This window comes from Tamandua tetradactyla, chromosome 16, assembly GCF_023851605.1.
Source record: "Tamandua tetradactyla isolate mTamTet1 chromosome 16, mTamTet1.pri, whole genome shotgun sequence".
NCBI classification, from domain to species: domain Eukaryota; kingdom Metazoa; phylum Chordata; class Mammalia; order Pilosa; family Myrmecophagidae; genus Tamandua; species Tamandua tetradactyla.
The window spans coordinates 39,927,322-39,954,739 of NC_135342.1; the positions used below are offsets into that span (position 1 = coordinate 39,927,322).

Below are 27,418 nucleotides of genomic sequence, written 5' to 3' on the forward strand. Positions count from 1 at the left end.
TTACACATCTGGAAATTTGGAAAACATAAAAAATGACTTAAAAATTAAAATTATCCCCAAGTCTACCACCCAGTGATGACCACTATTCAATATTCTGATGTTAACATCTTTTTTCAATGCAAATGTAAGGGGAATATTTTAACATAGCCAGGATCTTCGTGTATGGTTTTGTTTTCTACTTTAACATAGCTCACAGAAGAAGAATTAAATACACACTCTGGCTCATACTGCCAACTTCTTTTTCTTTCACTTATTTTGAAATAATTTTCTTCATGATACTAAGTTATTCAAAAACATTTTAATGACCACAAAATATTTCACAAACTGCATGTAGTATGATGTATTTAATTATTCCCTTTTGGAAATAATCTGCACTATCATAATGAACGGTCTATGTACACAATGCTTTATCTGAATCTCTAAAATTTCTTATCTAATACTTCCATTAAAAGTATTGGATCTTTTAAGGCTCTAGTTACATATTGTCAGAGTTTTTAAGAAAGACACAACCCACCACTACTAAATGAAAATGAATTATCATCACTCCCTTGCCAATGCTGAACTGTGTTTTTCTTTTCTATGCAAATTTTATTAATGTTCACTCTAGCAATCATTAGTGTGATTAAATATTTTATCCATATGCTTAACTATCTAAATTCCTTCTTGTTAAAGCAATCAAAGTATTACTCAGCTCTTTCCATTTCAAAAAGAGGATGACAGTCAAAGCCTTGTTACAAGGATTAAACGCAATAATCCAAATATACAGTGCTTGGCACAGTGCATGGTAATAGTTTAAAAACGCCAGCTGCTATTATCATTGCATTCACAAATATCTATCCAAGAAATGCTGGAAAAGGAGTGAACTAGAGGCTGACCTAATGAAACTAACCAAAAGCATCTAGGTTGTGCTGGTGGGCTGAATGAATAAATCTTTTCCACCATTACTAGAAAAATCAGTTTACTGAGATTTGTTTCTTAACATAAATCTGACTTTCAAGTGTTCAAATACTTTGAACAAATCAAATACTTTGAGGTATTTTATTCAAAACTATACCACTAAAGACTGAAGCCATGATTCTGTTTGTAAGAACTATAAACCATAAAAAATGCATACTGCTCATTCAATTATTCAATTATATGCTTTTAGAAGAGAGGTGATTATATAACTAGGCTCTTTGCATTAGACAAAGCTACTCGAATTATAACTTATCTGTAATTTGCAACCTCTGCATGAAATTCCTGCATCACTTTAGAATTGGTACTTTAAAACTCCAAGAAAATAAAATCATTTTATAAAACTAAAGCACATTCTATACCAACTTTGTTAATTTATCAATATCTCACAAGTGATCTTTAAACTGGAAAAAAGTTCTAACATATATTTCAACTGTTTTAATCTTTCATTTTTTTAAGTGATCCCTCTGTTATTATGTAATCTACCAACATTACTATTAGGGAAACTTAACACAGGATGAGTAATGAATTGATAGTTTCTAGAGTTTAATTACACTATTGTCTATTTCTAAATATGTTTAAAATTTTACATAATAAAAAACTAGCACACGCACAGCAAGGAAAAAAGAAAAAAGTAGTGACATACTTAAAAATAAACCCACCACTTTAGAATTCTCTTTGTAGCGAAAAGCCAGCTGGTAAGCTGCAAATACTAGAGGTGGCAATGTGAAGCGAATCCGCTGATTTCCACCAGCTCCAAAATGTTTTCGTGCTGTGTTTAAAATCTGACAAAAAAAGAAAAAGTTGCTAGTTTTCATACAATATGATCAATCACTAAATGAGGGCTCTCATTATTGTAAACCTTGACAAAACTAAATGAGGGTTCTAATTATCATCACAACCATCTTTTGAATCCATATAATGCGCCAAGCTCTACAGTAGATACTTACCATTGCTTTGTCTTGCTGAGTCATCACAATCACTCATAATAGATACTAACCCCATTTTACAAATGGGGAAACTTGAGGTTCAGAGAGGTTACAGAACCTGCTCAAAGCTACACAGCTAGTCAGGGACAGAGACAAGATTCATCTTGTGGGAGGGCCATGGTGGCTCAGCAGGCAGAGTACTCACCTGCCATGCTGGAGACCTGGGTTTGACTCCCAGTGCCTGCCCATACACACACAAAAAAAGATTCATCTTGTATGAATATATTTTATACCTACACACATATATATTTTCATACCTACATGTACAAAGAATACTTGTGTTAATAAAGTACAGCTTCTGATATAAGCCAAATTCACATTTAAAAATAGATTATATCAAACACCTAAATATAAGAACTAGTACCATAAAGCTTCTAGAAGAAAATGTAGGGAAACATCCTCAAGACCTATTAATAGGAGGTAGCTTCCTAAACGTTATACCCAAAGCACAATCAACAAAAGAGAAAATGGATAAATGGGAACTCCTCAAAATTAAATGCTTCTGTACCTCAAAAGACTTTGTCAAAAAGGTGAAGAGGCAGCCAATTCAAAGGGAAAAAAATATTTGGAAATCACACATCAGACAAAGGTTTAATATACTACATACACAAAGAAATCATACAACTCAACAACAAAAGAACAAATAACCCAACTATAAAATGGGCTAATGATATGATTAGGCATTTTTTCTGAAGAGCAAATACAGATGGTTAAAAAGCACATGAAGAGATGCTCATTTCATTAGCTATAAGGGAAATACAGATGAAGACTACAAGGAGCTACCACCTCACACCTATAAGAATGACTGCTATTAAACAGGAAACTACAAATGGTGTTGAGAATATGGAGAAATTGGGACACTTATGCACTGCTGGTAGGAATGTATAATGGTATAGCCACTATGGAAGACAATTTGGTGGTTCCTCCCTGTAACCAAGCAATACCACTACTCAGTATATACACACAAGAACTGAAACCAATAACAGACATTTGCACTCCAATGTTCACTATGGAGCACTATTCACAATCGCCAAAAGATGGAAATAATCCAAGTGCCTGTCAACAAACGAGTGGATTAACAAAATGTATATATATACAATGGAATTTTATGCAATATATATATGTGTGTATATATAGTGTGTGTGTGTATATATATGTACACACACACACAATGGAATTTTTTACATGGGCAGGCACCGGGAATCAAACCTGGGTCCTCGGGCTTGGCAGGCAAGCATTCTTACCCGCTGAGCCACTGTGGCCCGCCACACAATGGAATTTTATACAAAAGACAAAATGACATTCTTAAGCAAAGGACAAGATGGATGAGCCTTGAGGACATGAAGTTGAAGTTGAGTGAAATAAGCCAAACACAAAAGGACAGATACTGCATGATTCCACTTTCATGACCATGGTAAAGGTAAAATCAGAGGCTTATAATACAGAATATAGGGGACTTAGAGATACATGGAAGCTAGAGATGGGTGAACAGGTAGCTAATGAGATTGAACTCAAATGTTAAGGGAACAGATAGAAGTGAAGGCAGGTCACTAGTGAGTCTATAAGTCATATTACCATATTGAAGATGAACATGATTGAAAGGGGTTGTATAGACCCATGTGTCCCACTGACACTATAAATATAACTAAGTTCTTGCATGAACTACTTCAAAGGTATGAATCTTGTACAAAGAGTGTACAAGTTCAGGGTACAGGGGAAAAACCGCTATTGCATGCTATGGGCTATATTTAACAGGAAAACAATACCGCAGCAACACTAGGGGTAAATAATGAGGGGTGTGTAGAGGGGTAACAAGAATTAAGGGAAAGTTTAGACCTTATATTTGGTGAGGGTATGTTTATTGCTTATCTTTCTCTTGGGAACAATGAAATTATCTAAAATTGAGAGCATGTATGGACTCTGGATATTATACATGATGCCTAATGAATGGAGGTGGCTGAAGGATACACTGACTGAGAAGAAGAAGACTGGCCAACAGTGTATACCTATGATCAAATATTGTGCTACTGCAAAAAGGAACAAAGTCGTCAGGCATGCAACACTGTGAATGAACCTGTGGGACATTTGGTGAGGCAAAATAAGCCAGAAACAAAAGAACAATATACTGTATGTAAGAAAATGCTTATTAAAAAATAGGGACCTACAAACCTACTTAAAATTAGGCCTAAGAATCACCCCCAAGAGAACCTCTTCTGTTGCTCAAATGTGGCCCCTCTCTCTGTCAACACAACAAGCAAACTCACTGCCCTACCCCTGTCTACGTGGGACATGACTCCCAGGGGTGTGGACCTTCCTGGCAACATAGGCGGATTGAGAAAACCCCTATAATGAGCTGTGACTCAGTATCAAGGGATTGAGAAAAACTTCTCGACCAAAAGGGGGAAGGGCGAAATGAGACAAAATAAAGTGTCAATGGCTGAGAGATTCCAAACAGAGTCAAGAGGTTATCCTGGAGGTTATTCTTACATATTAAATAGACATCACCTTGTTAGTCAAGATGTAATGGAGAGGCTGGAGGGAACTGCCTGAAAATGTAGAGCTGTGTTTCAGTTGCCATGTTTCTTGAAGATGATTGTATAATGATATAGCTTTCACAATGTGAATGTGTGATTATGAAAACCTTTGCGTCTGATGTTTCTTTTATCTACCTTATCAACAGACGAGTAAAACATATGGAATAAAAATAAATAATAGGGGGAAGAAATTTTAAAATAAATTTAGACTGAAATGCTAGTGATCAATGAAAGGGAAGGGTAAGGGGTATGGTATGTATGAATTTTTTTCTGCTGTCTTTTTATTTCTTTTTCTGAATTGATACAAATGTTCTAAGAAATGATCATGATGATGAATATGCAACTATGTGATGATATTGTGAATTACTGATTATATACACAGAATGGAATGATCATAAGTAAAGAATGTTTGCGTTTGTTCATTGTTATTTTTTTTAAAAATTAATAAAACAAAACAAACAAAAAAAACAGGGATCTAGACTGTAAGCTCTTAAAGCAGTCATATTTAGTCGGGAGTGGTAATTATTATTTCTGGATTTTGAAAGGCTATTTTATATATGTAAAATCTGGTATTTAGAGATAAGAATGAAGCCAATCAGGTTGGGATTAAGATAATTCAGAATATAAGGTAAGGAAGGCATTGTCTATTTTAGAACCTCATCTATTTTTTGAGACCAAAGGAAGAAAGGTTTATTTTGTCCAGAATTTAAATTTTCTGTAGTACTAATCTAACTCAAACTGTCTGGAAAGATCAGTTAAACAATCCAAACACAAAGAGCCCACAGTAAGAATGAGGGCCTTTAATCCTGTATAGCTTAATTTAATGTCTGGATATATCCCAGAGTATATCAAGCAGATAATCAAAAAGTATTAGCAAAGTCCCTCGAGAGATGGAAGAAAAAATATGGAACTATTAAGCTTTACCACTGGGGAAATCCCTGATACTGTGTCAAACATTAGAGACACCCAAATCAATAGGCCAAGCCCTTGATCTTGAGGCTTCCTCTTGTGAAGCTTATGTATGTAGCAGAGAAGCTTAGCCTACCTACAGGTATGCCTAAGAGCTACTTCCAGAGGACCTCTTTTGTTGCTCAGATGTGACCTAAATCTAAGCCCAACTCTGCAAGTAAAATCACTACCCTCTCCCCTACGTGGGACATAATATCCAGGGATGAAAGTCTCCCTGGCAGTGAGGGAGATGACCCCCAGGGAGGAGCCTGGCCCTGGCACCATGAGATCAACAATGCAATCCTAACCAAAAGGGGGAAAAGAAGTGTAACAAATAAGGCATCAGTGGCTGAGAGAGTTCAAATAGAGTAGAGAGGCTATTCTGGAGGTCACACTTAGATAAGCTTCAGTTAGACATTGCTATCTATCATAACTTGCCAACCCCCAACGAAGACCATTCCAACCAATCGTAAAGAACACCTAAGGTGATATAAAAGATTCTACAAAGGTTCCATGTATTAGAGTAACACTCCAGAAACCTACAACCTCCAGATGGGTGCCTGTCTTACCAGGCAAGTTCTGAAATGCTGAGGGGTCAGCCTCTCTAGAACATCAACTAGTTCCATCTCCCTATCCCATATTATCGAAAGCCCCTTCTAACATGAAAAAGTTACAATGGGTATAGCCCTAATACCTATAAAAAGTGGGAGAAAGATCAAAGGTGTGGTGGAGTTATACAGGGAAAGCAGGATTTAACAAAGGAGTATGACTGCTAAATCATTATATTGATATTACTTTTTTTTATTTTTCTATTTTTAGGCATGGGCAGGCTCCAGGAATCGAACCTGGGTCTCTGACTTTGCAGGCAAAGAATTCTGCTGCTGAGCCACAGTTGCACGGCCCTGATATTACTTTTAGTTGCTGTTATCTAGAAGTAAAAACCTAAAATTGTGGAATTGTAACCCATTTCAAACTCTGAAATCTGTTATAGTATACAATAGAAAGCTTTGTTGTTTTTTTTAAAGCAAAGCACTAAAAATAATAAAAACATTTTCCAAATGGAAAAAAAAATACATTCTATCACTTACTTACCTATGTGACCCTGGGAAAATTTACTTTCTCTTAGCTACAAGTTTTAACTGAAAAATGGGGGTAGGATACTTCCACAGTTGTTGGGAAGTTAAAATAGTCAAATAGGAATATCTATAGCCTTTACCAGCAGCAAGCACCAGACATGTACTCAGAAAATGTTAGCTATCATTATGATACATATACAGCTTTAGGCATATTCTGACATATCATCCTTCCTAATTCAGAAAAATATTCAGGCCATTTAAGTCAAATGAAATGCCAATACACCTTAAAAGACTACCATTGTGAAACCAATGTCTGATTGTCTCAGAAAAAATTACAAGAAAACCACAGCATTCATGAGAAGTATGTGTGACATATTCAGGTTTTCTGAATTTCTCTGAAATGGTAGATGGATAACAGACCTCAGAACACAACCCCCCTTGGCAAAATAAGAGCTAATGATGCTGCCCTTAAAAGTTGCTATGCTGTATTTCCTAATATAACGTGGGAGGACAGCTTAATTGAACACCATAAGTATATGGAACCTTGAGTAGGGCATGAGATTCTGTAGGTTTGTCCAGAGAGATGCCCTGATAAATCTCAGAGTGATTTGAACAGTGAATAAAAAAGTATTTGCAAAGTCCCCTTGGGGGAATGGTGAGAAGGGGGAGAAAATTCAACTTCCCCAAGTGGAGAATTCTTGATATTCTCACAAGCAGTGGGGATAACCAAAGCAATAGGCCAAGCCCCCAATCTTGGGGTTTGTTGATATGAAACTTAATCCCACAAATAACAGGCTAAGCCTACTTAAAATTAGACCTAAGAGTCACCCCTAGAGAACCTCTTTGTGGCTCAGATGTGGCCTCTCTCTCTCTCAGCCAACACAACAAGCAAACTCACTGCCCTCCCCCTCTCTACGTGGCACATGACTCCCAGGGGTGTGGACCTTCCTGGCAAGGTGGGACAGAAATCCTAGAACGAGCTGGGGCTCAGCATCAAGGAACTGAGAAAATCTTCTCAACCAAAAGGGGGAAGAGTGAAATGAGACAAAATAAAGTGTCAATGGCTGAGAGATTCCAAACAGAATCGAGAGGTTATCCTGGAGGTTATTCATATGCATTAAATAGATATCACCTTTTTAGTTAAAGTGTAATGGAGAGGCTGGAGGGAACTGCCTGAAAATGTAGAGCTGTGTTTCAGTAGCCATGTTTCTTGAAGATGATGTATAATGATACAGCTTTCACAATGTGACTGTGTGATTATGAAAACCTTGTGTCTGATACTCCTTTTATCTACCTTATCAATAGACGAGTAAAGCATATGGATTAAAAATAAATACTAAAGGGAACAAATGTTAAAATAAATTTAGTAGATTGAAATGCTAGTGATGAATGAAAGGGAGGGTATGGGGTATAGTATGTATGAATTTTTTTCTTTTTTTTTTATTTCTTTTTCTGAATTGATGCAAATGTTCTAAGAAATGATCATGATGATGAATATACAACTGTGATGATATTGTGAGTTACTCATTATATATGTAGAATGGAATGATCATATGGTAAGAATGTTTGTGTTTGTATGTGGGTATGTTTAATAAATAAAAGAAAAGAAAGGTCGCTATGCACATGGGCAAAACCAGTTACGTGCGGAAGGCATATTTTCTAACTACACTTGGTATACAACAGCAGATAAAAGCACACACGTCTATATATACACACTACGTTCAGAAATGTAAGGGAATCAGTTAAAATACTTGAACTATCAGCCACTCTGTACAAATCAGACACAGTGCACAATACCATACTACCAATAGAAATCGGTCTCTTATTTCACCATACCAATTATGAAGGAACGCAAGAGTGTCGGCTATGACAAAGAAAGTCATCAGAAGAAGAAAGTAGGAGATATCCTCAAATAAAAACGTTCTTCCTTAAAGTGGCCTAACACTTCCTTGTGCATCCATCAATGGTCAAACTACCTTGCCAAAATAATAATTAAGCAGTCATCCATGTTAAACTTACTTAAAATGAATGATCCAGTATCAACCACTAGTACCTCTATTCAGGGAACATGTTTTATTCATTTCACAAAGATTTACTGAGGACTAATGATAAAGAGAGAAGAACCTCACTTGATTGTTCTTTGCCAGGGAAAAAAAAGGTTAAGAAAAGGGCACTTCTAATCTCAAACTCTCTTCACACATTTTCAGTGTGGCAAACAAATACAAATCATGTAAAAACTCTGGAAATATAAATACAATTGAATATGCAGCTGTTTATTTATCCCTATATTTAAAGTTTACGATAAACAGTTGAACATTTCTAAAGATGATGCACAATTCAAAAAGAAAATGAAAATGGAATAATTATGGGACACCCAACTGAAGAAACAGGCTTTTCTGCAAGTAGCACTAAGCCTTCAAAAGATACTGGAGCAACTGACTTGTTCTTCACAAGCTCCAGAACTTTACAATTACGAATTTATATATAAAGCAAAAGCCCATGGATACCACTTAATCTTTTACTGAATTGCAATTCTTTCAAAACCTTCTAATAAGACCAAAAGCTGAGTAGATCATGTTAAGCACTTTGATACATGATCTCCCTAGGCCCTTATGAAGGAATTATAGTAAGAGTACACTCATACCAAGTACTGTTGATCAGGGTCCTCAGACCGCAGTAGGTGAATGAATCGGCCTACGAGGCTCTGCTCATCAGCAAAGTCTTCTGGATCAGGGTCTTCTACAGGCTGATCTGGCTGGTCCTGAATCAACGTGGACACCAAATTCATTATTGAATCCACCTGTAAAATGGAAAGACACAAGAAACCCACTGGGGTTAAGCCATCAGCACATAAAGTCACTAATAAGTGTTTCTAGATGAGATGGAAAAATGGTGAAGTGGAAAGCTCCAGGAATCTGTCTACCACCAGAACAACTATTAAAGAGAAAAGAACTGTCTGAATCAACTATTTCAAAATTCCAGAGTCCAGTAAAACACTGTACAACATCCAGGGAACAGTGGGTGGAAGAGGCTAGTAAATTATGGTAAATACCAGTAAATCGCTCTCTTCACATGGCAGTTACTGTTGCCCATCCCCCACATTTGTGGCATGGAGCACTGGGGTCTGGCCACTGGCATAGCTTGCTAGTACCAGAAAGGGATAAAAAATTCAGTTCCCAAAAATCGGGGAACAGAGGGATGTGTCCAATCATGGATCACTGCTTTTGATTAGCTACGTCGGATCACTGTGTGTAAGAACAAGACAAAGAAACAGGAAATGATGGCCCATCGACTGAAAGAGGACAAAAATCCAAAAAACACCAATGAAGACGAGGAGAATGTGGACATACTAAACAAATCCCTTAAAAACAGATCTTAAAAATGCTCAAAGAGATGAAGGAAAATACAAAAAAGAACTAAAGGATATTCTGAAAACAATGAGAATGAGCAATATGACAATAAAGTAAAGAGATAGAGAAATTAAAAGGAAGCAAAAAGAACTACTGGAGTTGAAGACCACAACAACTGAAATGAAAATTTCCCAGGACAGCTTCAACAGCACATTGGAGCCAGCAGAAGAAAGAACAGGCAAACGTGAAGATTAGAAAATTGAAATGCGTTAGGCTGAGGAGCAGAAAGAAGAAAAGAAGTATAGAAAGCAAAAATAAAAATAGCCTACAAGAGCCCCAGGCACTGTTAAGCATATCAATATAAGTATCATGGAAGTCCCAAAAGGAGAAAAAAGAGGGAGAAGGAATAGTCAAAGAAATCACAACCGAAAACTTTACAAACTTAGCAAAAGATGTAAATATGCACATCCAAGAAGCCCAGAGAACATTAAACAGAATACACTTGAAAAATATACCCTGCCACATACTGACCAAATTGTTGAATAAAAAGACAAGGATAGTACCCTGAAAGCTGCAAGAAAAAAAAGCAATGTGTTAGTTACAAGGGAGAGCCAATTAGACCAAGTACTGATTTTTAATTAGAAATCATGAAGGCAAGAAAGAAGTGGGTTGAAGTACTTAAAGCCCTAAAAGAAAACAACTGCCAATCAGGAAATTGATATCCAATGAGACTTTCTTTAAAAAATTAGAGATTAAGACATTTCCAATAATATAGACATACATACACATACCCCTAACAGCTGAGCCCCAAAATATATGCAGCAATTACTGACAGATTTGAAAAGAGAAACTGAAAGCTCTACATTAACAGTAGGAGACTTTAATACACCACTTTCAATAACAGATACAATGGATAGAAGATCAATAAGGAAACAGAAACTTGAACAATACTCTAAACCAATAATACCTAACAGATATATATCAAACAGTTTTACAGAAGCTAATCGAGTCAAAAACATCTCAGTAAATTAAACAGTGTTGAAATGATACACTATATCTGACCATATGGAATGAATCTAGAAATCAAAGAAGAGGGAAAAATGGAAAATTCATAAACGTGAAAATTAAACAACATACTCTTAAGTAACCAATGGGTTAAAGAGGAAATCACAAGAGAAATTAGGAAAGATCTTGAGGTGAATGAAAATGAAAGCACATTATGGGATGTGGCAAAGGCAGTGCTGAGAGGAAAATTTATAGCTCTCAATGTCTTTTTTAGGAAGAAAGACTTCAAAACAGAAACCTAGCTTCAAAACTGGAAAACTAGAAAAAGAAGAGCAAACTAAACCTAAAGTAAGCAGAAGGAAGGAAATAAAGATTAGAGTGGAGATAAATGAGACAGAGAATAAAAAAGCGAAGAGGGAATTTAAAAAGCCAAAAGTTTTTTGAAAAGATCAATAAGTAACAAACCTTTAGCTAGACTGGCAAAAAAAGATAAGATTACACAAATGACTAAAATCAGTCATAAAAACAGGGACACTACTACTGACCCTACTGAAATAAAAATGACTATAAAAAGATACTATGAACACTGTACCCCAACTATTCAGATAACCTAGATGAAATGGACAAATTCCTAGAAACACACAAACTACCTACACTAGCTTAAGGAGAAACAGAAAATCTCAAAAAAGCAATCAGTAATAAAAAGACTGACTACAGATGCAAACATTATCAACAAAATACTAGCAAACAATCCAAAAGCACATTGAAAGAATTATAAACCATTATCAAGTGAGATCAATAATCAAAAATCAGTAGTGTTCCCATACACTAGTAATGAACAATCAGAAGAAAGAAAAAAACTCCATTTACCATAGTAGCTAAAGTAATCAAATACCTAGGAATAAATATAACCAAGAATATAAAGGACTTGTACACAGAAAACTACAAAGCACTGCTAAAAGAAATCAAAGATCATCTAAATAAATGGAAGGACAGTTCCTGCTCATGGACTGGAAGACTAATTTTATTAAGATGTCAATTCTATCCAAAGGGTTTATAAACTCAATGCAATCCTAATCAAAGTTCTAACAACCTTCTCTACAGAAATGGAAAAGCTAACTATCAAATTTATATGGAAGGGGGCGGGCCACGGTGGCTCAGCAAGCAAGAACGCTTGCCTGCCATGCCCAGAGGACCCGGGTTCGATTCCCGGTGCCTGCCCATGTTAAAAAAAAAAAAAAAAAAAAATTTATATGGAAGGGTGAGAAGCCCCAAATAGCCAAAGCCATCTTGAGAAAGAACACAGACAGATGGAAGACATACTTCCTGATCTTAAATCTTATAACAAAACCAGAGTAATCAAAGCTTCATGGTATTGGCAAGCACAGAGAGATCAAAAATCAACTCTCACATTTATGGCCAACGGATCTTTGACAAGGGTGCAAAGACCACTCAATTGAAAAGAGTAGTTACTTCAACAAATTGTGCTGGAAAAATGGATCTCCATGTGCAAAAGAATGAAGGTGGGCCCCTATCTCACACCACATACAAAAAGTCAACTCGAAATGGATCACAGACCTAAATCTAAGAGCCAGAAATACAAAACTCCTAGAAGAAAATGTAGGGAAACATCTTCATGATCTTGTGTTAGGTAGTGGTTTCTTAGACTTTACACACAAAGCACAAGCAACAAAAAAATAAATGGGACCTCTTCAAAATTTAAACCTTTTGTGCATCGAAGAATTTTGTCATGAAAGTAAAACACCTACACAATGGGAGAAAATATTTAGAAACCACATATCCTATAAGATGTTACTATTCAGAAAACATAAAGAAATCCTTCAGCTCAACAACAAAAAGACAAAAAACCCAATTAAAAAATGGACAAAAGACTTGAATAGACATTTCTCCAAAGAAGACATACCAATGGCCAAAATGCACATGAAAAGATGCTCAGTGTTATTAGCCATCAGGGAAATGCAAACCAAAGCCACAATGAGATACCACTTCACATCCAATGGAATGGCTACCATTAAAAAAAAAGAAATTATAAATGTTGGAGAGAATGTGGAGAAATAGGAATACTCATTCATTGCCTGTAGGAATGTAAAATGGTGTAGCTGCTGTGAAAGACAATTGGCAGTTACTCAGAAAGTTAAATACAGAATTACTATAGGATTTGGCAACCCGTGCTAGGTATATACACAAAATAACTGAACGCAGAGACTTGAACAGATATTTGCACATTGAAGTGCATGGTGACATTATTCACAGCTACCAAAAGATGGAAGCAACCCAAGTGTCTATCAACTGACAGATAAACAAAATGTGGTAAATGCACACAACGAAATATTATTTAGCCGTAAAGTTCTGATACATGCAACTACATGGATGGACCTTGAAGACACCATATTGAGTGAAATACGCCAGACACAAAAGGACAAACATTCTATGAGCTCACTGATATGAAATAATTTGTATAAGCAAACTCACAGAGTCAGAATGTAGAACACAGGTTACCAGGAGATGGTGCTGGGGTAGGGAATAGGGAATTTAGGCTTAAAATATACAGAATTTCTTATTTAGAATGATAGAAATGTTCTGGTAATGAATGGTGGTGATGGGATCACAGCATTGTGAATGTACAGAATTATTTATTTGTACATGGTTAAAAGGGAAATGTTAGGTTGTATGTTACTAGAATACAAATTTTTTTTAAATGCATGAATCTCCACAAAACAAAATTCAACCCTAAATTAAACCATAAGAGTACAATTATAAAAATGTGCTTTCATCAACTGTAACAAATGTACCACACCAATGCAAAGTATTAATTATAGGGTGGTATATAATTAATATTATATCATATTAAAGGGCGGAATTCTTTATTTATTCATGAGTTTTCTGTAAAACCACAACTTCCTTAGTAATATTTGCCAGTTTGAAAGGATGAATGTATCCTAGAAAAGCCATGTTTTAATTCTAATCCCATTTTGTAAAGGCAGCCATTTCTTCTAAACCCTATTCAGTACTGCGTGTTGGAAACTTTCATTAGATTATCTCCATGGAGATGTGACTCAATCAATGTGGGTATTAAAACTGATTAGATAGAGACATGTCTCCACCCATTCTATGTGGGTCTTGATTAGTTTACTGGAACCCTATAAAAGAGGAAACATTCCAGAGAAAGGAGGAGATTCAGAGAGAGCAGAGCAGAACGACACAGACACGAGAAGCAGAGAGTCCACCAGCCAGTGACCTTCGGAGATAAAAAAGGAAAATGCCTCCCGGGGAGCGTCATGAAACAGGAAGCCATGAGCGAAAGCTAGTAGATGATGCCATGTTCACCAAGTACCTTTTCAGATGAGAGAGAAACCCTGACTGTGTTTGCCATATGCCATCTCACTTGAGAGAGAAACCTGAACTTCATCAGCCTTCTTGAACCAAGGTATCTCTCCCTGGATGCCTTAGATTGGACATTTCTATAGACTTGTTTTAATTGAGACATTTTCTTGACCTTAGAACTGTAAACTAGAAACTTATTAAATTTCCCTTTCTAAAAGCTATTCTGTTTCTGGTATATTGCACTCTGGTAGCTAGCAAACTAGAACAATTATAAACAAAGTTTCTAGCTGCATAAAGGTACAAAATAGTATCAATAAGATAATGTCTTTTTTGTAAGAAAGTATATGAATGTTACTAGTTACATATATTGACAACAGCCTGGAAAGAGATGCACCAAATGTTAAGTAACAATTATTATTCTCTTTCTGATGGGATTATACGGGCGTTATAATTTCTTCCTTATACAACTCAAATTTTGTAATTCATAACTTTTTTTTTAAGTATTAAATTACCCTTCCCTCTCATCTCAGATGTTCTGGTCCCAAGGCCTAAAACAGTAAGTACTCTGTTTCTTTTTCCCTAAAAAGAAAAGTCGGTATTCTCTTACCTGGTCTTGAGAGACAATCTCTGTGTTATAATCCAGAACGTTACTGAGTACATAACAACTCATGCTTTTTCTGGACTCATAATCAAAGTACTCAAAGAGTGGATGAAAATGTTTTAATTTCAAAACTGTTAAAATATTGTTGTAAGTGTCAACAGGTATCTTCAAAAGTCTGGTAAGCTCCTTTGAAACTGCACTACTGGTAGCAATGCTACAAAAAGAACAGCAGCCTTTTAATGGATAAAATTAACAATCTATATACACACATAGCACTTTTTCACAAAACAATTCATAAAACTTTCAAATTTTTCGTTTATACATTAAAGGAAATGGGCCATGATGAATCACATCATCTAAAAATACTCCAATAACCTACTTCCGAAAGGATAAACATGCTTATTTTAAACATAGTGCTAACCATTTATTACTGATATAACAGTATCCACCTCATGAACAGGCTTATAGCTGGAGTTAAGATAACTTTCTAGAGCTTGACATTTTGAAGGAAAGTATTTTAAATGGTTGTTGATTTACTAGGGCACCAAACAAGTACTGTATATTAATGATGAAAATTAAGAGGAAAATCCATGTAAAAACAGTAATTCCACAAAACAAACATACAAACTCTATCTTCTGCATCAAATGTTGGTGATTAAGGAATAACAGGCTGAATTTAAGGTAGTAATTTGTAGGAGTATTGGAGACTGAGGTACATCCAGATACTCATAAGACGTTTAAAGGTTGGGATTTCCAATTCCGTGTCTAATTTTATCTTAGTACTCATTCGGTGGGGGTGATACAAATACATCATTTGATTTTCTCTCACACTAAGCATCTAAGATCTGGACTGTTTTTTGGTTACAAAAAGTAGGAGTTACTAAAAGAATAAAAAGGGGAACAAAAAGAGGTAAAAAGAAATACACTGGATATAGATCAACTACTGGAAGGGAGACAGAAAGGAATTTCTATGAGTTAAAATTATAAATCATATAGGGAAAATGGGGAGCCTGACTTGAGCTCAAGTTCAGAAACTGGAATTAAGGCTGGGAGATGTAGTAAGAGGACTGCTAGGGAAAGATAATAGGGTCAGAACTGCCCACAGTAGCCACTAGAGGACACCAATGGTCTAGGAAATCATAGTTGAGGAAGTTCCAGGTAGGGAACAGAATATTATACTTTCCTTAATGGTTATCAAAATCAAAGCTCAAAATAGAGAAAATATTTTAAACCAATTTGAGTTCTACACCTTAAATATACATGTACCCCTAATTCTTCACAATTCATTCATTTGTACAAAACCACTTATGGAAATTTGCTTGATTCATATATAGAAACAGATTCACATATAAAAATGGTTCTGTACTGGAGACACTGGTCCCTGGTCACTACTTATGCTCCATAAATGCTACCACTTGACCAATGTATACAACCAAATAATTGGCTGCCATTTTCTGCCCTGATTACACCAAGCATGACAACCTAACAAATGCTTAAAACAAGACAAATGCTAACATTTCAAAAAGCAATGAGAAAGAAAAAAATATCTGGGACAAAATTTACTTTATGAGCATTTTAACAAAAATATAACTTTGACTTACTGTTCAAGGTTGAGCTTATTAAATATCTCCACTGTTGTTTCCAGAACTTTATCAACATAGTCCACACGATCAGGGTAACATTTCATGGCAAGATTAATGAGAGAAACTTGTAAAGATACAACATCTTCTGAAGGCATGTCTTGTCTAGACTGGAAAGTTTAGAAACCATAGGATTTATTTCAAACAATTGCAAAAAACAGAGTTGTTTAGAAATTTAGGAGAAAATACACACAAACCTGTATTACTGTAGCAACCTGCTGTGAAAATATGTCAAAAAGTTTAATATCTGCTGGGATTCCAGGTCCATCTTCACGGTGAGCAAATAAAGCTAATCTAAAAAGAAAATAATCCTTATTTTAAAAGATATAGGGACATGGGTAGTAGGACATGGATGACATTTTATTCTTTATGCTTTTATGTATTTTCTACAATGAATTTATTTCTCTTACATTAAAAATGATTTTAACAAAAGGACTTGGAATATAGCTAATCATTCCCTCAATTAGTTTTTATAGTTTGCCAATGATACCTTATTTCTTTGGCCTTCTTACTTATACCATACTAAGAATTTAAACAAGTTGATTTTCCCTAATGCTTTGAGGCCTAATTAAGTAAATATGGGTAGAAAATATTAAAGCTAAAGAGGGAAACACAAAAAGTGACAAACATTCATTCAACAGGCATGATTTTAAAATACACAATTTTTAGAAGAGAAAAAATACATAAGCTATTTTAAGGTACTGCATTTCTACTATTGTAAAGCGTGAAACACAACTAATTCCAAAGTAGTAAAATTAAATCCTATTTCCAAAATCTACTTCAAAACCAAGCCTGTCCCATTCCTAATAAGTATATGTGCTGGTTTGAAATGATATATGGACCCTAGAAAAGCCATGTTTTAATCCTAATTCCATTTTGTAAAGACAGCCACTTCTAATCCCTATTCAACATTGTATGCTTGAAACTGTAATTAGATCATCTCCCTGGAGACATGATTTAATCAAGAGTGGTTGTTGCGCTGGATTAGGTGGAGGCATGTCTACACCCATTTGGGTAGGCACTGATTAGTTTCTGAAGTCCTATAAAAGAGGAAACATTTTGGAGAATAAGAGAGATTCTAAGAGAGCAAAACAACGCAGCCATAAGAAGCAGAGTCCACCAGCCAGCGATCTTTGGAGATGAAAAAGGAAAATGCCTCCCGGGGAGCTTCATGAAAATTGAAGCCAGGAGAGGAAGCTAGCAGATGACACTGTGTTTGCCACGTGTCCTTCCAGATGAGAGAGAAACCCTGACTGCATTCACCATGTGCCTTTCCAGATGAGAGAGAAACTCTGTTCACCACGTGCCCTTCCACTTGAGAGAGAAACCCTAAACTTCATCGGCCTTCTTGAACCAAGGTATCCTTCCCTGGATGCCTCTGATTGGACATTTCTACAGACTTGTTTTAACTGGGACATTTTCTCGGCCTTAGAACCATAAACTAGCAACTTTTAAATTCCCCTTTTTAAAAGTCATTCTGTTTCTGGTATATTGCATTCCGGGAGCTAGCAAACTAGAACAGTATAACAATTACTATTCTCTTTGTCAGGGTCAAATACTACATCCACATTTTGTATGAACTATAGGCAAGAATGGCTAAGTGACATTACATTCAACATAGGAAACAGCTTCTTTTAAGAGGAGGTCCAATTAGTATATAATTCTCACTGCTCAAAATTGAGCTGATAATTTGGAGAATGCTGCTGTACAAATTCTCAGACTTTAAAACTCATACTTAGGTATTTAAAACATATCAAAGGGTATTTGCAGAAATAAATCTTTGCTTGAATTTCTGACTTCATAATGACAATGATGTGCATGCTCACAAATCGGACAAATCTTACACACTATCATTCAGCATGGTGGCCAAGCAGTTACTCATTAAAGCCACTATCAAAGGCCAATTTTATACCTTTAACAAACTAAGACCAACAGCCAAACTAAATAAATAAAACTTGAACCTAAAGGAGATTTACTAAACCTACTTGATATTTAAAAATTCTTAAGAAAATTTTCTGATCAAAGAGTAATAACTTGAATATTCTCAAACATAGATATTTTATAGTTACTTAATGAAGTATACCCCAACTCAAATCAGTTCCCAATGAAAAATAACTTTCATCATGGTAAAAAACAAATTTTGCTCTTCAACAATCTTTGGATTTAGAATATCTAAATGACATATCTGCATAATGTCTTTAGATGTCAACTAAACAGATTTTATTGAGATCTTAAGAAAAATATCCATTAGCTTCATGCCTCTGGTACAACTAAAAGTTAAACCTCTTTTCCACCTTAACTACACAAGCACCTCATACTTCTCTAACCTACTGAATGTACAAAATCATTTATATTACAATTAAATTAAAACCACTGATACAATAAAGATGCAACAGAAACAAATAATCCATAAAAACATTTTAAATTAATTATTCCCAAACCAGAGCTTTTGCCCTCCAATGTTGGAAGCTCTTACCTATCAATTAAAGCAATGATTATGTTTTTCACATTTACATTTTGGTGTAACTCAGCACAGGCCCGAAGAAAAGGATTCAAAGTCTGAAGGTGAAATTCATCAGGGAAAACCTGAAAATCAAAAAATAATTGACTGAAACAAGTAAAAGTATTTCACATAATGCTTTGACTTATCTATGGTATCTACAGTATTTAAAATTATGAAAAAAAAATTTAATCTTATATAACTAAACTCAAATACTTCTCTCTGAAGTTAGCCCAAATGAAGATAGTTCACTAACTAAAGTATATCTATAGCTAAACTTAAACTTATGAAATCCAGAAAATTCAGAAGTTACTTCACCCTAATTTTTGTGGAAAAAAATATGGCAATACCAAAAACCAACTTATTGCTTAGAAAAAAAAATTTTTTACACAAGAAAGCATATTTTCTATTTTATCAAGAATTTTTCAATAAAAATTAATGAAATAAAGAGGTCCATTAAAAAAATAAAAAATGTTCCCACCTACCTGAATAATACACTCCATGAGATATTCTTGAGCCAAAGCATCCCTACAATTCACAACTTGCTCCAATATGCCAGTCAAAACAATCTAAAACAGAAAATGAAGTGTAAATTAAAAGAATATTTTTAAAATCCTAAGCTATTCCTCTAATAACACATTTATTATAACTTGAAACTCATATTAAAGTACAGATTCTTCTCACCCATACTTCATTTCTAGATTAAACGTTAAAATTTTACAGAGCAAGTTTCAAAACAAACATTCTACTGAGTGAAAGCCACTTAAGAGAAGTCATTTTTACCAGTTTTTTTTTCTTTTATGGTTTATTTTCTGTATGCTAAGAAATCTTGCAAAACCCAGGATCATAAAAATTTTCTGAGAGTTTTCTTCCAGAAATTTTATATACATTTAGGTCTATGACCCATTTCTGAGTTTTTGTACTTGGTGTGAAGGATGATGGGGTCAAGGCTCATTTTTTGTTTGTATATGTATGTCCAATTGTTCCAGAATCATTTGTCAAAAAACTTGGCTTTGCACCTTTCTCAAAAATCAATTATCATACATGTGGGTCTATTCTGGACAGGGTATTTCAGGGATCAGTAAATTTGGCCCATTGCCTGTTTTATGAATAAAATTTTTCTGGAACACAGCAATATCCATCCACTTATGTATTTTCTATGGCGCTTCTGAATTGTCAATGGCTACTTCTGCACTGTACTTCAGGGCTGAGTAGTTGTGATAGACCATATGGCTTGCAAGGTCAAAAAAAATTTACTATCTGGTCCTTTAGAGAAAAAGTTTGCTGATCTCTACTTTATTTTCTTCCAGTGACTTACACATCTATTTTTTGCCAGCACCATACTATTTTACCATATTTTTAGAGCATATCTTGAATTCAGATTGTCTGAGTCCTCAAACTTTTTTTTCTTCAAAATGGCTTTGACCTTCTTTGTTCTTTGCTTATTCAAATAAATTTTAGAATCAGCTTACTGATTTCTACAAAAAAAAGCCTGCTAGGATTTTGATTGTAGCTGCACTGAATATACAGATCAATTTGAGGAAAACTGACATATTGAATGAGTCTTCTAATACACAGACTTGGCATATCTTTCCATTTATTTAGGTCCTTTTTGATCAAAGCCATTTAAAAATGTTTTCCAAAGTTATATTATTTACCAAAAACATTTAGATTCAGAAAATCAGACTTCAATTTATATTTCGTTACATAAGAAAAGGTGACAACTAAAATGATATAAACCTGTTTGTAACGTTCCACATTTACACCTTCCAACTGACTGAGGCGAACTAAATTTGTTCCCACTAAAATTCTCAGTTCTTGTCGTTCTCGTTCTCTTTTTTCTCTGTCTCGGCTATGCCCCTGATGTTGCATTCGCACCCAGAGTTTGTTCATTTCTGCGAAGTTGAGTAGTACAAAATCCATGGAATCACTGATATCGCCAGTTGTTTCCTCACTGCAAAGATACAATTGGAAAACCTTTATATAAAATTTAAATTACAGAACCAAATTCACTACGGCCCCTCTCCTTTGTGCATTACCTTCTTATCTCTCCAATACACCAACAGTTCATCGAAGCCACTTTCAACTTTATCTGGCATGGTGTTAAATATCGAGGGAATAGACTCAAGGGAAAAAAGTACCAGAGGGAGGACACAGTTCAAGGTTAAAGGGTCAAATAACCTTCCCCAATTTCCTTTCCTGGGCCAGTTTGACTTGCTCTTATGGCAACTCCCTTAATTCAAAAACCCTTTAAAAATGGGCATTTATGATGTACACTACTATGTCATTTTACTGTTGAATGGTTTATGTTTTCAATTGGATTGTAAGCTTTGTAAGGGAAGGCGCCATGTATTTCCTTGCTTTATTTTTCTACATCCTCTAGCTCAGGAAATTTAATAGTTGTCAAATTTTTTATTAATTGGCTAATTAAATGCCCAAAACTGAGTCAATATTATAATAAAAAATGATCTCACCATATTTTCTATGCTGTTGCATTTCTATCTTTTGTGTACTATTTAAATTTTTTTGTCACAAGCACCACAAAATTGTTTTTTCTTTTAAAAATGAACTGATCTTGTGAAAACCTGATGCTCTTTTCATCTAGGGTTTGGACAGATGAGTAGAAAATACAGATGGAGAATGAACAAATAATAGGGGGAACAATGGTTATAATAAATTGGGTAGATGGAAGTACTAGTGGTCAATGAGGGGGTAAGGGGTATGGTATATATGAGCTTTTTCTTTTTACTTTTTTCTGGAATAATACAAATGCTCTAAAAGGTGATCCTGGTGATGAGTGCACAACTATGTGGTGATATTGTGAGCCATTGTTTGGAAACCATGTATGGAATGTTTGTATGTTAAGATTTCTCAATAAAAATATTTTTAAAAAATGAATTGATCTAAATATATTTAAAACCACTGAATAGCATATCTTAAAATAAATAAATGAACGAATAAACTTAAAAAAAAAAAAAAGAAGTCCCTCAATCCAGGGAACTTGTTATATCCAAGGTGATTGAAGACCACAGCCAGGTGACTATCTGCCAATGCTCTGGGATAAAAGAATAGTGGACCTGGATGCTGGAAAACTAGTCACATATTAGACAGTTCTGAGTGGGCTTTCTTTTGTCTTCCTTTTCTGGCATTAGTAAACTTGTGTGCAAAGATCATTAAAGTCATTTATATTCTAGGATTCCACAAATTCAGTATTTATAAAAACTGATAGACATTCAAGGAACAATGTGATAACTGACTAGCTCACGGAAAAAGTAAAGCATACCTCATTATTTCATCACAAATACAATTTTCAAAATGTTAATATTTAAAAAGTCCTATTTTCAAAGAATATTTAACATAATGAAAAATGCTCTCAATTATGCTGGGAATTATCCCAAAGCTGTACTGTATTAAGAATCTGAAGACTTTCATAGCCTTTAAAATTAGCAGTTTTTTAAAAAAGCTTGCTAAAAAAAAACAGTAGGATCTAGTATTACATCTACTTTATATGAGCACACTTTGTATCATACTACATATAGTGAATTCTAAGTCACAAAGGAAACTATACATAATGCAACCAGTGGCCTACTATGCATGGAAGAATTTTTAATATTTATTTTGTTCTTATATATTTCCTTATTTTTTATGTATTCTATAATGAAAACATATTACAACTATAATTAAAAAAGAAAACTACTCACTCTGTTGGCTCTCCTTCATCAGGTAAGATGTTTCTGGTACACTGAAGAAGATAATTTCGAAGAAATAGACCCCTCAAGGGATGCTGCACACCACGGCACATTTCTACCAAATCTTTCAAAATATCTTTTCTGGACTGAGGAAATGACTTGACATATACAACTCCAACTGTGATCAACAGATAACTAGAAGAATTATAAGGAAACATTTGATTAGAAATAAAACATTCAAATTATGTTCAGACACTCTGAAAACAAACATTAAATGAATGAGACAGGGACCAGGTTGTTTTCTCCTGTACAATGAAGAAAATACCACCTTATTTACAATATAACCACTGAGTGACCTCTCCATCTATTTCTCCCAGTTTTTAAACATGTTAGGAAGAGAATAATTGTTGATATTAGTTTTTCTAGTAGTTAAAACATTAAACAAAATAACACGTATTTTTTTCCTATTTCCAAAGTACAAATATCTATATAAAAAGTTAATTTAACTACACTCTAAAACCTAAAATAAAAACAACAGATATCTGCCAAAAATGTTAATCTCAATTTGTTAATAAATTAAACAACCTTAAAACTGATAAAAAGCTGTTAATTTTAAAGGATATAAAAGTCCTCAAATTCTTAATTACGTACAGCCTTGGGATAATGTTTCCAGCATATTGTACAAGTTCATAGAGATCTGCCACTTTCCTTCCTTTAGCAAATTCATCTGTCAGGTAGACCTCCAAGTAGTGCAGTTCATCAGAAATAGCCATATCTTTTCATTATGATTAAGGACACAAATTCATAGAGACAGAGTATAGATTACAGTTTATCAGGGATGGAGGGAAAGGGGAATGAGGGAGGCATGGCTTAATGGGTGCAGAGTTTTTGTACGAAGTGATTAAAAAGTTGGGTAATGGCTATTGGTGATGGTAACACAATATTGTAAATATAATTAATACCACTGAATTGTACACTTGAAAGTAGTTAAAATGGGAAACTGTGAGTTGTATATATGCAACTACAATAAAAAGTTTAAAAAAATAAAGCTAAGTCAACCTAAGCAATAGTCTGGAGCTTATTAGAATCATTAAACTTTTAGGCAGATACTTAAGTTAGTCCTTTAAGAGAGCATGTTTAAGTGGAAACAGAATTTCAATTAGAATATCCTTAATTTTAAAACACAATAGCCAAAATCAAGGGTGTTTGGTGAAACAAAGCAGTTAAATCAATGCTTGCCTGTCAGACTGCTAACAGGGTTAGAAACAGCAAAATCATTGCATTCCTTTCCATTTTAGAGTCCTACATGACAAAAATCTATCAGTTCCAACATCCTTTATGAGGTGTTTGAAATGTGGAATAAAAATTCTAAAGAGATTGAAGCATAGAAAAAAAGTATTCTAAAACTGAATTTTTGATTTTCCTCATTTAGCACATCTGCATATTTAATAAGCAACAAATACTGCGTGGCCTTATCAAGAAGTATGGTCCAAAATGTTTATTCTTCCATATTCAAAAGATACAAAGTTCATAGTAGCTCTTTGGTGACAACATAGAAGTCCGGAGTTCACCAAGCATGTTGGAAGCATGCTTCAGAGCATCCATAAGCTTGTTTTTGTCCTATAGAAACACCAAGAGAATTAATGAGAATGCTTCATTTATAGAAACATTTAACTTGTTTATATAATTTATTTCAAAATTTTAACAGTATAAAGTACTTAACCACAAAATCCACTTTAGATGGTTGTACCCTGCCCTCTCTCTATTGAATAAAAAAAGGTATGACTCCTCACCCAGGCTGCAGAGTTAGCAAGTCTTATATGTTCTTCCTAAGCTCTAATCTTATCAACTATGAAACTATCTCCATTAATTCACATTTCACTTGCAATTAAGACACCTGGCAAATGGATTCTTTTGAAGCAAGATACTATCTGGATAACGGCTCTGTCACACGTTAAATACTCTTCACATCTAGCAAATCTGTCATAAGCTGTCTGAAATGACTATCCATGTAAGTTTCTTTTCTTCAAACCTTTACAATACCCGATTTCAAAACAATTCCTTGAGATAAGGGAAACATTTTCCAAGCACAAAAAAGGCAGGAGTATGGTATAGAAAGGAAATCAATGCAATAGGTTCAATTGATTAAAAGAGTATATTTATTAAGCCTTAGAAACCATAAGGACTTTACACGTAAGAATACTATTACCTGGGAGAAAAAATGTGGAACTACTAAACTTTACCACTGGGGAAATCCCTGATACTGTCTCAAACATCAGGAACTCTCAAGTCAACAGGCTAATCCCTTAATATTTTTTTTTTTTTGTCTTTACTGATTTATTAACAAGTCCCAACAGCATTTTACTTTTTCTTTTCAACATCCTGTTCTGCAGCTTCCTTGGCTCTCTTTGCCCGGATGCCAAATAGCCGGGCATTGGCACGGGCCATCCGGAGGCTGGCAAATGCCTTGAAGTTCTTCTCTTCCTCCATGATGGCCCTGGCTTTCTCCTTCTTGTAGACATTCCGGATGGGCATTACTGGACCAGTCAGCTGCGTGGCCAGTTTGACCTCTTCAGCAGAGCTGTCTCCCTTCTTGGGAGCGGAGGGCTTCCTGGGGAAGAGGATGAGTTTGGAGCGGTACTCCTTCAGGCGCTGCACGTTGGCCTGCAGAGACTCGGTGGACTTGTTCCGCCTCCTGGGGTCCACGGAGATCCCGATGGTCTGGGCCACCTTCTTGTGAATGCCGGCCACCCTCAATTCCTCCAAGCTGAAGCCCTGGCCAGCTCTCACTTTGGTGTGGTACCTCACCGTAGGGCACCGCACGATGGGCTGGATGGGTCCAGACACTGGGCACTGGGCAATGCGGCGTGCTTTTGCTTGCCAGGCCTTGTGTTTGCAGATCTTCCGGGCAGGCTGGTTGAACCATGTGGCCACGCGCCACTGCCAGTCCTTGTGGAAGTGGGGCTTCAGGATCATGCCATTCCGGCTGGGAGCCATGGCTGCCTACAGCCTCTGCCCAGGGGAGCCGCCGGGAGGAAAAAAAACTAATCCCTTAATCTTGAGGCTTGCCCTTGTGAGGCTCATTTATGTAGCGAAGAAGCTTAGCCTACCTATAGTTACGCCTATAAGTTAATTCTAAAGGACCTCTTTTGTTGCTCAGATGTGGCCTCTCTCTAAGCCCAACTCAGCAAGTGAAATCATTATGCTCCCCCCTACATGGGACATGACATCTAGGGGTGAAATTTTCCCTGTCAACAAAGGATATGACAATCAGGGACGAGCCTGGACCTGGCACCATGGGATCAACAATGCCATTCTGACCAAAAGGGGGAATAGAAGTATAACAAATAAGATATCAGTAGCTGAGAGAGTTCACCCACCAAAACCATTCCTGCCAACCCAAAAGAATACCTACGGCTTTATCTGAGATTCTACAAAGTTACATGCATGATGATTACTTTCCAGAAACTTCAAACCAAAATAATAATAATAAACCTACAACCTCTACATGGGTTCTCAAGCCAGATAAATTCTGAAACCCAGAGGTGCCAGCCTCTAAAGAACATCAACTAGTTCCAACACCCTGTACCAAATTACTGACAGCTCTTTCCAACTTGAAAAAATTAGAATGGGCATAGCCCAAATAACCCTGAAAATTGGAAGAAAGATCAAAGGGGATGGTGGAATTATACAGAAAAGGGAGGGTTTAACAAATGAGTATGACTGATGAATCATTATATATTTCTTTAAGTCTTCAGTATCTTGGTGTAGCTAGAAGTAAAAACCTAGAACTGTGGAACTGTAATCCATACCAAACTCTGAAATCTGTTCTACAACTAATTGTTGCAATTTGCCTTGAAATTTATTGCTTTTTTGTATGAAAATTTTTTACAATAAAAATATATATATATAATTTTCTTAAAAATATTACTATCACCATTATAGCAACTTACGACTTAAGAGGCTAATGATATAGGTCAGATATTGGTGTGGTGATAATATAGTGATTTACAAATAAAAGGCAGGGTCTCTTATCCTGTGGATCTTACATTCTGGTAGGGAAAGCAGACAATCTCAAATCATCAAGATAAACGTGAGTAAACAAGGCTATCTATTGAAATTGCTTCACAGAGTATTTGAGGGAGGTTCTTAAAGTTCTTGGAGATAAATGCTAGATTTACCAGAAGCACTGGTGCTATACACAACTTTAGAAAACAGATTAAATGCTTCCTTAGTTAGGCTGTAGTCATGCCTCCCATATTGTCATTCTTACCAGACATCTTTTCATCTGGAATGACTGGACCTTCACAGCCTGTATGGCTTCATCCAAGAGCTTCTCCTGCTCATCCTGAGGTGACTGCTGTGTTGTAGGCTGAGAAATAAAAAAAATAAAAAATACTTCTATTAATATCTCTTTAGCACTTTCTCCAGTTCTAGCCATAGCCCTCCTCCTAGACTTTCATATAAGGCGCACTCCAGTTCTACAAATAAAACACATTTATCAATTTTTGACAAATTATGAATACAGAGATACACTGAAGTTAATAGCACTGCTGACAGGGAACAGTAACATGTAGAGAAAACTGCCTCATTCTCACAAACTGACTCAATATTCTTGTAGAAGACTGCTCTCAAAGAAACATGTGGTGGTAATTTATGGGTGCCTATATTCTGCTAATACACTCTGAAACCAAACAGAACATAACCATCCAATTGACCTGATTCTTGTGATAGGTATAGTCTAACCTAAATCTCTAAAAGCCTCTCTTTCTCTAGACTACTGTTCA

General features: G+C 35.5%; 1 protein-coding gene and 1 pseudogene across 4 annotated transcripts in view; both read right to left on the reverse strand.

Annotated features, from left to right (window-relative positions):
* The window catches only part of VPS35 (VPS35 retromer complex component), a 39,800-nt gene that overhangs the window by 4,312 nt on the left and 8,070 nt on the right, over positions 1–27,418 (reverse strand). For 3 of the 4 annotated variants that reach the window (XM_077132304.1, XM_077132303.1, XM_077132305.1), the window contains exons 2-13: positions 26,905–27,003; positions 24,155–24,251; positions 23,283–23,406; positions 22,644–22,826; positions 20,683–20,896; positions 19,428–19,511; positions 18,919–19,028; positions 16,640–16,736; positions 16,404–16,552; positions 14,809–15,016; positions 9,146–9,301; positions 1,617–1,739 (exon numbers count right to left, since the gene is read on the reverse strand). In XM_077132304.1, coding sequence (XP_076988419.1) covers positions 1,617–1,739; positions 9,146–9,301; positions 14,809–15,016; positions 16,404–16,552; positions 16,640–16,736; positions 18,919–19,028; positions 19,428–19,511; positions 20,683–20,896; positions 22,644–22,826; positions 23,283–23,406; positions 24,155–24,251; positions 26,905–26,919 — 1,560 coding nt within the window. In that variant the 5' untranslated portion in view covers positions 26,920–27,003. Of the gene's footprint in view, positions 1–1,616; positions 1,740–9,145; positions 9,302–14,808; positions 15,017–16,403; positions 16,553–16,639; positions 16,737–18,918; positions 19,029–19,427; positions 19,512–20,682; positions 20,897–20,981; positions 21,171–22,643; positions 22,827–23,282; positions 23,407–24,154; positions 24,252–26,904; positions 27,004–27,418 lie in introns of those variants that run through there. The other variant, XM_077132306.1, reaches the window with a different exon arrangement.
* LOC143659401 (large ribosomal subunit protein eL13 pseudogene) lies at positions 24,944–25,694 on the reverse strand (annotated as a pseudogene).